Source organism: Ischnura elegans, chromosome 10 (genome assembly GCF_921293095.1).
Source record: "Ischnura elegans chromosome 10, ioIscEleg1.1, whole genome shotgun sequence".
NCBI classification, from domain to species: domain Eukaryota; kingdom Metazoa; phylum Arthropoda; class Insecta; order Odonata; family Coenagrionidae; genus Ischnura; species Ischnura elegans.
In genome coordinates, this window is record NC_060255.1 from 55,642,926 (window position 1) to 55,656,737 (window position 13,812).

Here is a 13,812-nt window from a genome sequence, read left to right on the forward strand (position 1 = left end):
AGCCACCTCTACGGTGTTCGGCAGGGGGTGATCAATCACCAGTTGGTTATACAATTTACCAGGTGGGAAGCCCGAGAAACCTTTGTTCATTTGATTCTTCGGGATAGTGTTAGATCTTACGCGACCTTTTTATTCTACAAAAGTACGGACACACGTATATAGATCAATGTTATGGAGAGGGGTATGAGCTGATCCCGTGCGCGGTATACAAAAATCGTTTTTCCGTTGTTCGGTATTTACCGCTCACCGTCTTATTTCAATTTTGAGTCAACCGTGGGATGCAATAGGTGGTGGGGACCGCCACTATGCCTGCTACGTTCCTTTACATAAAAATCCTGCCATGTGACCATGCATTCCAAGTTTACCACTTATCAGGGTACTATGCTTCCCGACCAACGCCGGGAGGCCTGTAGCTTACTATAATTCAGAGAGCTACAAGTATTGTCATTTTGAAGTGGTACTCGTCAGATAGCCTTTAATTTTACTGAATTTAGTCAATTTATTTTATCCTGCATATTTAGCTTTATTGCTTGGATACGGTCTATTTTATTTCAGTACTACTCCTTATTCAGTGGCAGATCCAGATGGGAGCTTAAGGGAGGTATAGTCCCCCCTTGGTTATCCAATTTACACTAGATAAAATGTAGAATCAAAGAACCACGTAGACTTTACATACCAGTTTCGTCGTTGTGCGACATAGGTAAAAAAAAAAATTCGCGCTGAGACGAAACTGGTCGATATTAAAATTATTTATTTTGAATCAACATGAAGCAAATTCACAAAGTCACGCCTCAAACTATCCATTGTAGATAATGGTAATTTTGTTCAGTTGTCGAATAAATACAGGAGAGGATCTAAAACTGATGAAAGCATTTCTGCTTTGGATCTTTTATAATGAGAAATGCAAACGTAATACATTATAGAAACTTACCATGAGGTCAAATTACTCAAAATGTACTTGAAAATATTTGTTTAAAAACTTAATTATTTGAAAAATTAGAAATGAGATAACCTTTAAGTGTTGTCTCAAACATAGAAAATATGTCAAATTTCGTAACCTCCTTTACTACCGGGAGGTTACCACCCAGGACCCTACAAAGCCCCCCTACCCCTATTTTCCCTATCCTAAATCCACCACTGCCCTTTGTGTATCCTCCCCACAAGTATTGATGCATACAAATTGATATTTTTGACATTTACCTTACTTAGAATAATCTCTCTTTATATTTTGTCCAGTCGGTGTAATTCTTGTTACACGTAGCTCATTCTATATGTTTCTAAAGTGTCGGCTTCCCATCCAGTGGGCTCGGTTTCAAATCCCGGCGGTAGCAGAGAATTTTCAGAGACTGTCCGATCCCTGTTTGAAAGTTATGTGGAGGACATTTCAAGTGCAACACTCCGTCCGACGGATGTGACGTTTAGCCGTGGTCCCCTTGCCGCTTTTCGTTTAGAGCAGGCTAATGCAAACGCCGGGTTTCTCTCCACCCTTCCTTCCATACCCTACCCTCATGGCGCAAATGATCGTAGCTGTCGGTCACCTCTAAATACCATACCATCATTTATTTTTCACTCAAGAATGTTACCAATGAGACCTTGATTCCAGTGTCAATGTCAATATTTTTATGCCCTCTTTCCACAGGCTGTGTGGTTTTTTTATTCTATTTTTACCATCCCTGTAATTACCCCCTCCTGCTGCCTCTAATTATGGCTTTACTCTTCATTCGAGGTGAGTGACATCAGCACTGTCCCCTTTTCAACTGAGTGCCTCGATTTAATCCCTAGGGAGTCATTTCACTTTCCCAGGGGAAAGGAACTAATCAACAGAATGTTTTCGCTTTAATGAAACTTCCCGTTATAAATACGTACTGCGAGAGTTTTAGCATCGTTGACTGTAAGGGTAAAGGCATAGACGTTAACACAAGGAATAAGGACGGAAAAATTGTGTCATTTAGATAATTATCTTTTGATTGCTTTCGTAATATAAGTATGCTTTATTCAATTTGGTGGCTAAATAAAATTTTCCTCGTACAATATTGCCTCAATTGAAGAAATGTGAGATATGTGACGTATACATGTTTTGTGCCTATGGTACATTTAGACCATAACTACGTCCTCAGGTCTCATCGGAAGGTGGGGCTGAGCGGAAAAATAAGATCTTCAAGTCGGCAATTTGATCTTCAGGCAAGCAACCCGAGCGCGGGTAGAAGGATCTTTAACGCACCTAACTACTCTTTAGCCTTTTGTACCAGAACTGTGGCATTACGTCGTAAAATCTTCGTCGTCGTAAGCCCCAGACACAGGGAACTCCAATCGTCTGTCATAAGCTGGTTAAGGGAAAGACTCCACAAACAAGAAATCAGCACTCAAGAAACAATTGCCACAAATGTACGTGTTATTTTCAATCAGTATCTATTAGAAGTAGAAATATTCAAAATCAGAATTATTACAGGAAACAACGATGATAACTAATGATCCCATAGGAAACATTACCAAAAACTAAGTACAATCTGTATAAGTTTGCAGAAATCACCCATCTCAGCCGAGCCATCTATCCACCGCGAGCGCTGAAGAGAGTTACTTCTAGAGAGAGAGGCCAACTGCTCATTACAGCATAAAAAGTATAACGATGGCTAAGTTGTAACAACACGTATTTCAAAAATAGCAACTTTCCAGGAGAGCAAAAAAGTCATTGTTTTTGATTGCATATAACTTTAATTGAAATTAAAAACCAAAAATACATAAAACTGAAAAAGCATACATTTGCAAGCAAAGAGTGTTTTTCTTGAATTTTATTTTTTATTAACAGTATTAGCTATATTAACTCAGACCGGTCAAATTTTGAGATACGAACTTAGCCATCGATAATTTGGGTAAATATCGATACATCAAAAATTTATTCAATACTTACTCAATGCCGACGGCAGTATTTTTTTCTTTTTTATATTTTCATCGCCCCGACAACAGCGCATTTAAAGTCTTTACAACGGGGAAATTTAACAAATGAATGCGTATAACGAACAGAAACACTCATGCCGAGGATGGGGGCAACTTACCCTGGTGGGACTCGAACCTGCGACCTATCGTTTTGACAGGCAAGGGATTTACCCCGCCGCCACGGACTACAATCACCACGGTTCGCAGAGTTAAAGTTCTTCCAAAGTGTTCAAATGGTATAAAATACCAAATAAAGCTGTACGATTCATCAAAAACTGCTATGGGTGTACAGTAAGCGTTATACAGATGTTATACGCAATAGTCTCGTAGACGCAAGAGACTCGGAAGCAGCGCGCAAGGCTTAGATTGTTTGAACAACTGAGAATAGATATCTTTAAGAGCGACAAGGAGAACATATTATTATTAGAAACCCACAACATTTCCAAGTCCGATAGAAACGATAAGTTAAGAGAGATATTTTGCCGAACGGATAGGAATGTGAATTCGTTTTTCTCCCGGACAACGAGTATTTTAACGAATTTTACACGTTATTCCGTTAGAACATTTTCTTTTTATTTGTGTACAAATGGTGTCCTAACACCCCCACCGCAATCCTATTGAGTCGGCTTGCGTGGTAGTATGTAGATGTGATGTACTCACCATATATCAAGAAGTTGAAACGTAAAGCCTGTGCTTGCTTGCACGCGTCGCAATCAAACATGAGGGAATGGCGAGTAGTGGACGCGAGTCACACAAATGGAGGGTATGGCGTCCCTTTAGCAGAGAAGTGGGGAGAGAACTTCGCTTGAGGTGGAAAGACGGCCAGATAAATAATATTAGCAGGGAGAACGTAGTCTAAACTGCGGATTTAAAATTCGCGCGTATCAGTAGCTTATCAATTATCTTCTACGTGATAAAAATGAATTGCTGTCCGTTAGTCTCACTAAAAGTCGAGAACTGCTGGACCGATTTGGCTAATTATGGTTTTAAAAAGTCCAGGAAAGGTTTAAACGGTGAGAATATTATGAAGCAAGACCCATGAGGCCATGAAATGTGCCCTGATCAATTTCCATATGAAATACATGTAAAGTTCGTTATTAATGCCAGCAGGCCTTTTTTATTTTGCATATTTTCATTAGTGATAATGGTCACATAGAGTTGAAAAATATACCATTGGAAAGAAAAATAAATAAAAATTCTTATTTATGCAATTCATTTTCGTTTTTTAGGCGATTTACGGTTTGAAAAAGCATTAATAAAATCGCTGAAATTTTAGTGTTTTCGGCATACTGCCCTCTTGACGACTGTCAGTATTGTGAAGACTTCCACGGATATTTTACTAGCAAGAATTAGCCAAATCGGTTAAGCTGTTCTCGAGTTTTAGCGAAAAGAACAAACCGCAATTGAATTGTGTATACATAGATATATTCGAAGGTGATACGAAGTTCAACGGGTCATCTAGTCATAATATAAGTATCAGTCACTCCTCCCCCACCCTTTAGAATGACCCTTTGTCGTTGAAATCGATTAGGGAAAGTAAAATTCTTGTGGAAAATATAAAGTTAGTTCATTAACCATGTTCAATGTCCGGAATTTTCAAAAGTATCGCCTTATTCCATTTATCAATTCCTAGTTATTTTTCCTGTAACTTGGTCAATTATTCCCATATCTCTTGGTCAAAAAAGTCAGCTGTGTGAATGAAATCCCTATGATAACTCATTGAGTATTGAGGATCAATACCATAGATAAAGAAATGGGTTCTATGTCCGATGATCTCTGCATTCTCTTCGGGTTTTCACCGCGTCCGTTGGGTTTTGGCGACAAGAGTTTCGCTGACAATGCAGTCAGCGTCTTCAGGTCGAAGGAAACTGCTGTCGCCAAAACCCAACGGACGCGGTGAAAACCCGACGAGAATGCAGAGATCATCTGATCAACGCCGCGAAAATCTTCGAACCTACAGGTTCCATGTCCGTTCCAGCCAATTTTTTTCTCTTATAGAAATTATTTTTTTCCTCTTCTATTCTTGACCTTGTTTAATACATTTTATAATATTTCTTTGAGTTTAGGTCAATGTAAAACAAGTTATAGCCAACGTTTCGATTTATTTTAAATCATCCTCGGGGCCCTTGGCGAAACGTTGGCTATAACTTGTTTTACATTGACCTAAACTCCAAGAAATATTATAAAATGTAATATAGAAATTATTACCCATTGGTCCATCCAATTAAAAGCAAATACCATGAGTCTGGCGAGAGCATTAGTAGGTACTTTTCCAGGTGACAGACTCAAACGTAAGCCATGAAGTGAGAATCCTAAAACCTTTACCTGCTTGCACAGGGCGTAAGGAGCCCAGCTGGGAATTAAGGCTGGGGAGGTGGGGGGTTTAAGCGCATCTAAAGCCTGAATCACACGATCATTTTCTTTCGTCGCGAAAAGTGTTCTCTACAGCGGTCGCTTTTCGCGACGGGAAAAGTGACTGCTCGAGTGATCATTTTTCTGAATCATACGGTCCCTATCGCCGTCGCCTTTCGCATCATTTCCGATATCACAGCTCGTTGTTATAGGACCTGCATCACTAAAATATATAGCGTGTTTATATTCACCTATGTCGTTCCCACGATTGTCAAACGTTACGCTGCAATCGCTCCATACTGGCATGCGTTCTGATTGGCTGATATGGGGTTTTAGTGACGGTTTTAGCGACGGAAAAAGCGACCGGGCGAGTGATGATAAAAAGTGATGGGAATCCTCATCATTTGAGTGATCGCGAAAAACAATTGCCGGCGACGATCATTCGCGAGTGATCATTCGAGTGATCGCTATAGTGATCACTCGGAAATGACGGATAAAATTATCGTATGATTCAGGCTTTATACTGGGAGGTATAAGGGGTATGGAATTACCGCCAAGGTAAGAGGGAGGTGCGGAAGCTCTCCCCTAGACATTTATTTTAAGATAAATGGTTCAAAATGGTGAGATTTACGGATTTCTGAGGGATGTTTTATTAATCCTTACACTATTCTTTAAGTAATATTAATCCAATTAAGTAAAATGGATTTAACTTCAAAATTTCTCTGAACTCTTATCCCCCTAACTGCGCCACTGAATGGCGTAATCAAAAATCGCAAGAGGGCGAGTCGTCGGCCGTGCGTCACACGTAGAGAAAAACACATAGGATGAGAGACGCGTGCTTACAACAATCAAAAGCGAAAACGCACTCAGCTGCAGGCGGGCAGAAATATCTTTGTGAAGGATCTTGACCTTTACATTTTGCGTCTCGTCGTTAATTTTACTACCAACTATGTTTTCAATAACTTGGAAAATGCATTTCCGCATTCCTATATCTCTGAAGGGGGGCATTTCATGTTTCATTAAATCAATGCTCAACAAGGAACTAGAATATCTTAAATCGCCCACATTTTATTGCCGGAATATAGTGCTGGTGAAACGTAAAATAAGACCCTCCACTGATAAATTTTACTCGATTGATTAAAGATTTGTGCCGCTAGAATCGTGAAATTTTTATACACTGCCATTAAAAAAGTTGATATCGTTGGATTTGTGAATTTGCAATTTTTCAGCCTATATTAGAAATTTTTGTAAACTGCCATTAAAAAAGTTGATAACTTTGAATTTATGAGTTCGCTCTGTCTCAGCCTATATTAAAGGAATACGGTTCGATGAAATAAATACGGTTTGATGGACTCATTTCGACCTATCATAGCCATGTGGCTACATCCTACAATTCTGAGCATGTTGCCTTTGAAGAACACCTGCAATCGTCTTTGCGGTTGAATTACCACAAATTCGGTTGAATTACCTTAAATGCGATTGAATTGCCACAAATTTAAACCCGGGGGGGCTGAACTCAAGGTCGAAACGAAATCGGAGTCAAAGCTAAACTAAAACTCTGGGACGAAACGAAACACAGAAAATGTTTCGCACCGGAGAGACCACGTGCTTCACCTTCGAACAGTTTAGTTTCGATCCACACACCGAGTACGAAGTGTGTTTGAATGAAGCAGAAGTTCGGCCTACCGCCATTAGATGCATGGGGCACTCATATTTTTACAGCTAACAGGAGAACTTAAGGTTGGAAGGCGATATTTGGTGGAACTTGTTCACAGGAAACAATGAAGATACACTTTTGTATGTTTCACAAGAGTTTTTATACCGACCCAGGTTTCGGCAGTACACACTGTCATTATCAAGGTTACCATCTTGGTTATCATTACCTTGATAATGACAGTGTATACTTCCGAAACCTGGGTCGGTATTAAAAACTCTTGTGGAACATACAAAAGTGTATTTTCATTATGTTTCCTAACAGGAGAACGGTGAACGCAAACCGGCCATTCGATTTTTTAGCTCAATGCTTTAACCTCTCTACACGTATGTCGTACGTAATGGGTCGGCCCTCCACTCAACTTCTCAGAAGGCAACTTAACTATGAGCGGCGGAGTTTCGATTGATTTATAAAATCGTATCCGGCTCGATTTTGTGGAATTTCTTAATATCCATGATAAAAAGAAGAACACAATGGTAATTTCCACACTTTTAATATTAAAACTCAGCACCGACCATGGTTTCAACACGTAAGTGTCATTATCAAGGTGAACTGTGGCCTGGGTATATATACCGAGAGTGTACTGAATTTTTCACCTTGATAATGACACTTACGTGTTGAAACCATGGTCGGTGCTGAGTTGTAATATTAAAAGTGTGGAAATTACCATTGTGTTCTTCTTTTTATCATCGATTAATTTAGTTTCTTTCCCGGGAATAAAGTTTCGTCCCGCGTCGGAACTAAATTCCTTGGTGATTTTAATTTCGTGCGGGAACGAAACTAAACCCAGGCGTCATATTTTCGTTTCGCTCCGGGTCGGAACGAAACATTTTCGTTTCGTTTTACTTGCCATCCCTGCTAAAAATAACCATATGAGCAACGTACCTAAATATTTTCACATTCGTAAGCAGAAATTTTCTGAACGGAAATGGGTTAAACTACTGCGATTCCGATTTTATAAATACGGAGAGCCAAAGATCCGATTCCAGGTTTAGGGAAATTTTTTTCTCATGGAAATTCGTGTATAAATAAGGTTCGATTAAAGAAATTCGGTTCGATTTCCGACCTAGCCAAAGTTTTCCTTGTGGTGATTCTTATCCAATTACGACGTCAATTAGTATGAATCTCAACATATGTCGTCAAGAGTGGTACAGGGTAAAGAAGTCATTGTTCCGTGTGATAGACAACCACGGGCCATGGATTAGTAATCTAAAACCTTCACCCGCTCGCACGCGTCGTAATCAAACATGTTGAGATGGCGAGGAGTGGATTCGAGTCACACTCAGGGCAAAGCACGGAGGGTGAAGCGTCCTTTTAGCAGGGTGGGAGAGTGGGAACTTAGTTGAAGGTAGGCAGATATATCTGTGAGCAGGATCTAGCCTCACCCACGGTCACGCAATAGCACGGCACGCACGCACGTCTGCCGCGAAGGACACGCCTCGTCCCCCACCCTTCCCCCTCCTTCCAAACCCTCCCCCCTTAACTTTGTCCCTTGAGGGATTTCTGCATGGACTGTGACGGAAGAACATCGTGGGTCATTCTGATAGCCCGTCGTTTTCGACCGAAAATTTGGATAATTCTTTAAAGTATCATAGGAGTATGTCAATGGTGCCAAGGGCCAAATTATGAAATTCAAATCCCGTGAATTTCAATTGTAAATTAATTATTAATTTACAGGTTTAGTGAAACTGAGCTACTTTGTATTTTATATTTTATGCAAGAAAACTCCATCTATCTATCAATATGTTCAAATTACGGGTACTTTTGATGAAGCGCTTAGTATTCACATATAAGTAACCTTGAGGACTATCTTTGGGTCAGTTTCATCTCCTTTTTCAACGGTTATTTTTGTTTCATAGACCGAAGTTACGGAATAAAAAATTGGTTTTTTTAAACCTTTATTTATTTTGACGTGTTCTGAAATACCTTGGTAACGTTATAGTCTTCAGATCAAAATCACGTCATTTGGTGGTTCCGTCGCGTTGGTTTTTTTCCTGTTGAGGACGACATTTCAGCTGCGTTGCAACTGCTCTTAAGTTCTTAAGTAGTAATTATTGCATAAACATTCTTAATTACTCCGCAAGAAACATGAGCTGAAGGTTATTGTTGCCATGGAACGCAGAAACATTCATCAAGTGAAAAGTGTGGTATAATTACTGGTGTTAAATAAAATATTTTACATTTTATTCATTCCAATTTTTTCATCAATTCAATTAAAAGTAATTTATTATTTACAAACTTAAGCATAATAATGAGTGATGAAAACTAGGAAGCAATTTAAAATAGCGTGATGCAATTAAGTTGAAGTGAAAAGAAAAGCATTAACAATAGCTAGCAAAACAGGTCATTAATTCATTCATCATTATTTTAAACCGAGCGGGCTCCCAATCCATGCGGTTTATTACTACTGCACTTTTGGCTGAATGAATGGTTCTTTTGTACTAGAGTAATGAAGCCACCGATAATCGAGCGTTTAAAATTTGCAGGCTGGTGGCACTTCGAGCCATAGCATCACCATTCTGATCATCAGCCATTTTGTTGTGTACTAATTGAGCAAGTGTTTACATCATGAGCGAATGTAAGTGAGAATATTTTAATTTTGATCCAGTATTGTGTGAATAGATAAATGCGAAGAAAAATGCTAGAGGAAAGGCAAGTCGAGCAATTTGTTTACAGTAATATTGGCTGTAAATAAATTGCTCGCATTGATTGCTATTGATTGGTAGCATACGGAATCCAAATCTATATGACTGCCTACTTCGGCACTTTAGGCCGCACACGTAGTATCTTTTGTCGAAGCATTTTATGACTAGAGAAAAGGCTGAGACCCTCCACGAATGTGTTAAATTTTCAATCCCCTGCCTTAATTTTGAAATAGTTCGACCTTAACCTATCCAACTAAGGTAAAAATGTACCATTGGGTTGAATCAGTGAAGAGGTGAACCATTGAATGAAACGAAAGTAAACAACAATTTATAAATAAGCAAAGGAAAGTAAACAGCAATTTAATCCAAAGGGTATGATATTTTCATAGGTAGAAGTTCCAATCTAAGCGGCATGATATGAAGAAGTAGATGCGAGAGTGGAAGAAAGAGAGACGATAGATGCCGAGTAGGTAATATATTATTTTTATTTTGAAGCAAACAAAGCAAGCAGAACCGCAATTCATTGATTCGTTATTGTTTTTATTATAAAGCAACCAGACTATCAATCCGTTCGACTTCTTGCTACTCTAAGTGCAACTGAACACTTATAACTTGTCGTTGAAATGCTTTTCGCCAGTAGGAAAATTACTGGCGGCCTCACCCTTATAATATGAAACTTACAGGCCTGTAGCATAGTCCTTGTGAGTGCTAACCTCTTTTGTGCAAACTTACCTTCAATTAGAAGCTCCGATTAAGTGAATGACTAGATATTAGGCGAAGCAAAGCTGGAAGTAACGTAAACTGGCCGCATAAATAGGTTATTATGGAAACTTAGGTTTGAGAAGTGGCTAGTGGAGCAGATAATTTATTGATGATGCTAGCAGATTCCCAATCCATTGGCTGTGTTTTTTTTAAATTATTGACTCTTTCTAGAAATGAGTAAACTTCCCTTCCGATGACAAATCTACGAAATTTCAGGCGTGGCTTAATTTCGGTTGAGCTCTAAACTCACCTAACTAGCATAGCATTTAGGTTTAAGCACCGGTTAAGTATCTAGGAGATGAGCTAAGTTAAATAAAGGAATCGTTAGAAATATGAAGGATTATGGTATGATTTAGTTAAATTGGATAGTGAGGTGATGGAAGCCAAGCTGGTTATTAATTGTTAATTATATTATGAAGCAAGTAAACTTAATCCATTCTACTGCTTATTGCTATTCTAGTAGCTTTGAGAATATTTAGTTTGTTTAAAATAATTGTAGAGTAAAGGCAAGGTATTTGCCTCCCTGCCGCTAGTTTGTGAAATTACAGACCTACTTTTGGACGAATGCGGTGTACTATTATTTGAATCTTATTTGCGTTTAGATTGCAGTAAAGGCGCTCATTCCACTACCAAAGAAGTGTAAAATTTCAGACCTCTGGATTAAAGCCGGGTGAGCTCTACCCCAATCATTCTGAATCAGCCTTCAGGTAGGGTATCTCATATATCTAGACCAACCTGTGGGTTGAAGCTCTAAGTGAGTGAATAAATTGATAAAGAACGAATAAATGTGAGAAGCAATTTAAAGTTGCGTGGTATGACTTGGTCAAAGTGGATGGAGAAGTGATGGAAGCCAAGCAAGTTCGATGTTATTTTTATTTATTTTTTAAACAGAACTCCCAATCCATTTTACTGTTTACTAATTTACTTGTGGCGGTACGCGTAAATGTTGGATTTGAAGTTTACCGGTGTTCGCAGATTACCTTAAAGGCACTAGTCCTCAACATTATGCAAATTTTAGACCAATACATTAGTTCAGGGTGAGCTCTACCCTATTCATTCCAAACGATCTATCGGCCTGAAGGCTTGAATGAGGCAATAAATACACAAAGGTCAAAATGAAATGGGGAATTTAGGAGTAAATTGAACTTTTATTAAATGAAATTTGAAGCAGCATGGAATGAATAGGTCAAAGTGGATGGAGAGATGATAGAAGCCAAGCAGGTTGTTCATTATTATTTTTATTACGAAGCAAGCAGACTCCTAATCCATTTTACTGATTACTACTGCACACTTGTGGTGGCACGCTTATATCCTGAATTTGAAGTATATCGATGTATAGATTGTATTGAAGACGCTAGTCCTCCTACCTTACGTGAGGTTTCAGACCCGTAGATTAGTTCCGGGTAAGCTCTATCCTAATTATTCCAAACTAACCATCTGGCTGTAGGATTGAGTGAGTTAATAAATGCATAATGAGCTAAGTAAAATAAGGATTTTAGAAGTATTATGAACTTTCAGACATTTCAGACCCACATATTATTTTAGGGTAAACTCTTCCCTAACCATTCCAAGTTAACCATCGATCTGAAGGCTTTAATAAGTTAATAAATAAATTATTAGCCAAGTAAAATAGGGGATTCGTATATCTTAGATTTGAAGTGTGCTGGTGGATATATTGCATTAAAAGCACTGGTACCCCAACTTTGTGATAAATTTCGGACCCGTACATTGGTTCCGGGTGAGCTCTACCGGAACCATTCCGAACTAGTTATCGGCCTGAAGGCGTACGTGAGTTAACAAATGCATAATGAGCTAAGTAAAACAGGGGATTAAGGAGTAATTTGAAGTTTTATTAAATGCGTTAGAAGCAGCAGGTTGAAGTGGATGGAGAGGCGATAGAAGCCAAGCAGGTTGTTCATTATCATTTTTTTATTATGAAGCAAGCACACTCCCAATCCATTCGGCTGCTTACTACTGTACTTGTGGCCGAACACGTAGTACTTGTAGTCGAAGTACTTTTCGTGCGAGCGTATCTTGGCCGCCATCCGCCGCTTGGCGCCACCCGATTGGTCCGCCGCCATCGCGTGGGGGCGCCGCGGGGCGCCGGACGACTTCTTGCCGGAAGACTCGGAGGCCGCCGTGGGTGCGGCCTTTCTCCTCTCCTCCTTCCTGCTCCCTTGCTCCTTCCCCTTCTTCCCCTTCTCCCCCTTACTGTCGCTCACCTTCGAAGCCTCCTTCTGCGAACAAAAATACGGGTCTTTTGAAAAAAAACAACTTCACTCGTAGTTGACTTCTCGTGAACCACGCCTATTAATATCATAATCCTTTAATCTCATTTTTTATTCATTTATTATCGAGGGCTTTTCTTGCCCAAAAATTCAGGAAAAATCAATTGACAGAGATACAAAAAACACAGCAACCATACTTAGTAAGTGCTATAATTTTTGTTTTTTTTTCCCGACGAACAATTGCAGTGAAGTTTTCTCGGGTTTCGCACCGGGTGAGGTCCTCCGTTTCTCCTTCCAACGTTTTGATGGACAACTCGCCCATCGTCATCAGGGATTCAGGAATCCCATGATTCCTGAATCCAAGGAATCCATTGACTGTATTCCTGGATCCCTGATGATAATGGACGAGTTGTCCATCGAAACGTTGGAAGGAGAAATGGAGGACCCGACCCGGTGCGAAACCCGAGAAAACTTCACTGCCTTAGTAAGTGCTAATACAAAAAAATTAAAAAAAAACAAACGCCAAAAAAATTTAAATCCAAACACACCTATACATATTCCAGCATACCGAATGCGGATACCCGGGAATCCAGCCACACAAAAATTTCCGCACATTTTAAATGCATTGGAAATAATACCACTATTTACTCAAAGGAAATATTCAAGTCTAGCAGCAAAACGCAATGGAAATGGGAAATTATATTCAGAATACAAAATATATTATCCCCGTCATCATATAAGTAATCCATTGCATCAAAATGGCTAGTTGAACTGGGAATTGCCATGAAATGTCATTAAGCAACTTGTACACTTTGAAATTGCATACAACTTCATTTGAAACTGCATATCAATAGTGAAATCCATTTTAGACGACTTGTGATAGTTTTTAGGTCTCTCTATTGACAAAACCATCTTAATGCATCTTTAATCTATCTTATTAATACCTTGCTCGGTAAAACGCATGCTGAAGTCTGTTCAGAGAAGATGGATGGGTGGTGTGATTGGTTAACACGCCTGACCAGCAATTAGGAGATTCCCGGATCTGTTAAGCCAAATATTTTTCAATGGCGAACTTCATCCTTGGTGTATATTACTATCTTACTTGGTAATGATTTTTTATTTAAAGAGAAAATTGAGCTTATTTAAAATAAAAACATATCAAGTTGAGTTACGCCCC

The 13,812-nt window shown here is 39.2% G+C and overlaps 1 protein-coding gene across 1 annotated transcript in view; it reads right to left on the minus strand.

The window, feature by feature from the left end:
• LOC124166919 overlaps nucleotides 1-13,812 on the minus strand; it is a 149,849-nt gene that overhangs the window by 42,824 nt on the left and 93,213 nt on the right. The window contains exon 6 of the mRNA XM_046544634.1: nucleotides 12,380-12,644. Within this exon, the coding sequence (XP_046400590.1) occupies nucleotides 12,380-12,644 (265 nt within the window). The remainder of the gene's footprint in view (nucleotides 1-12,379; nucleotides 12,645-13,812) is intronic.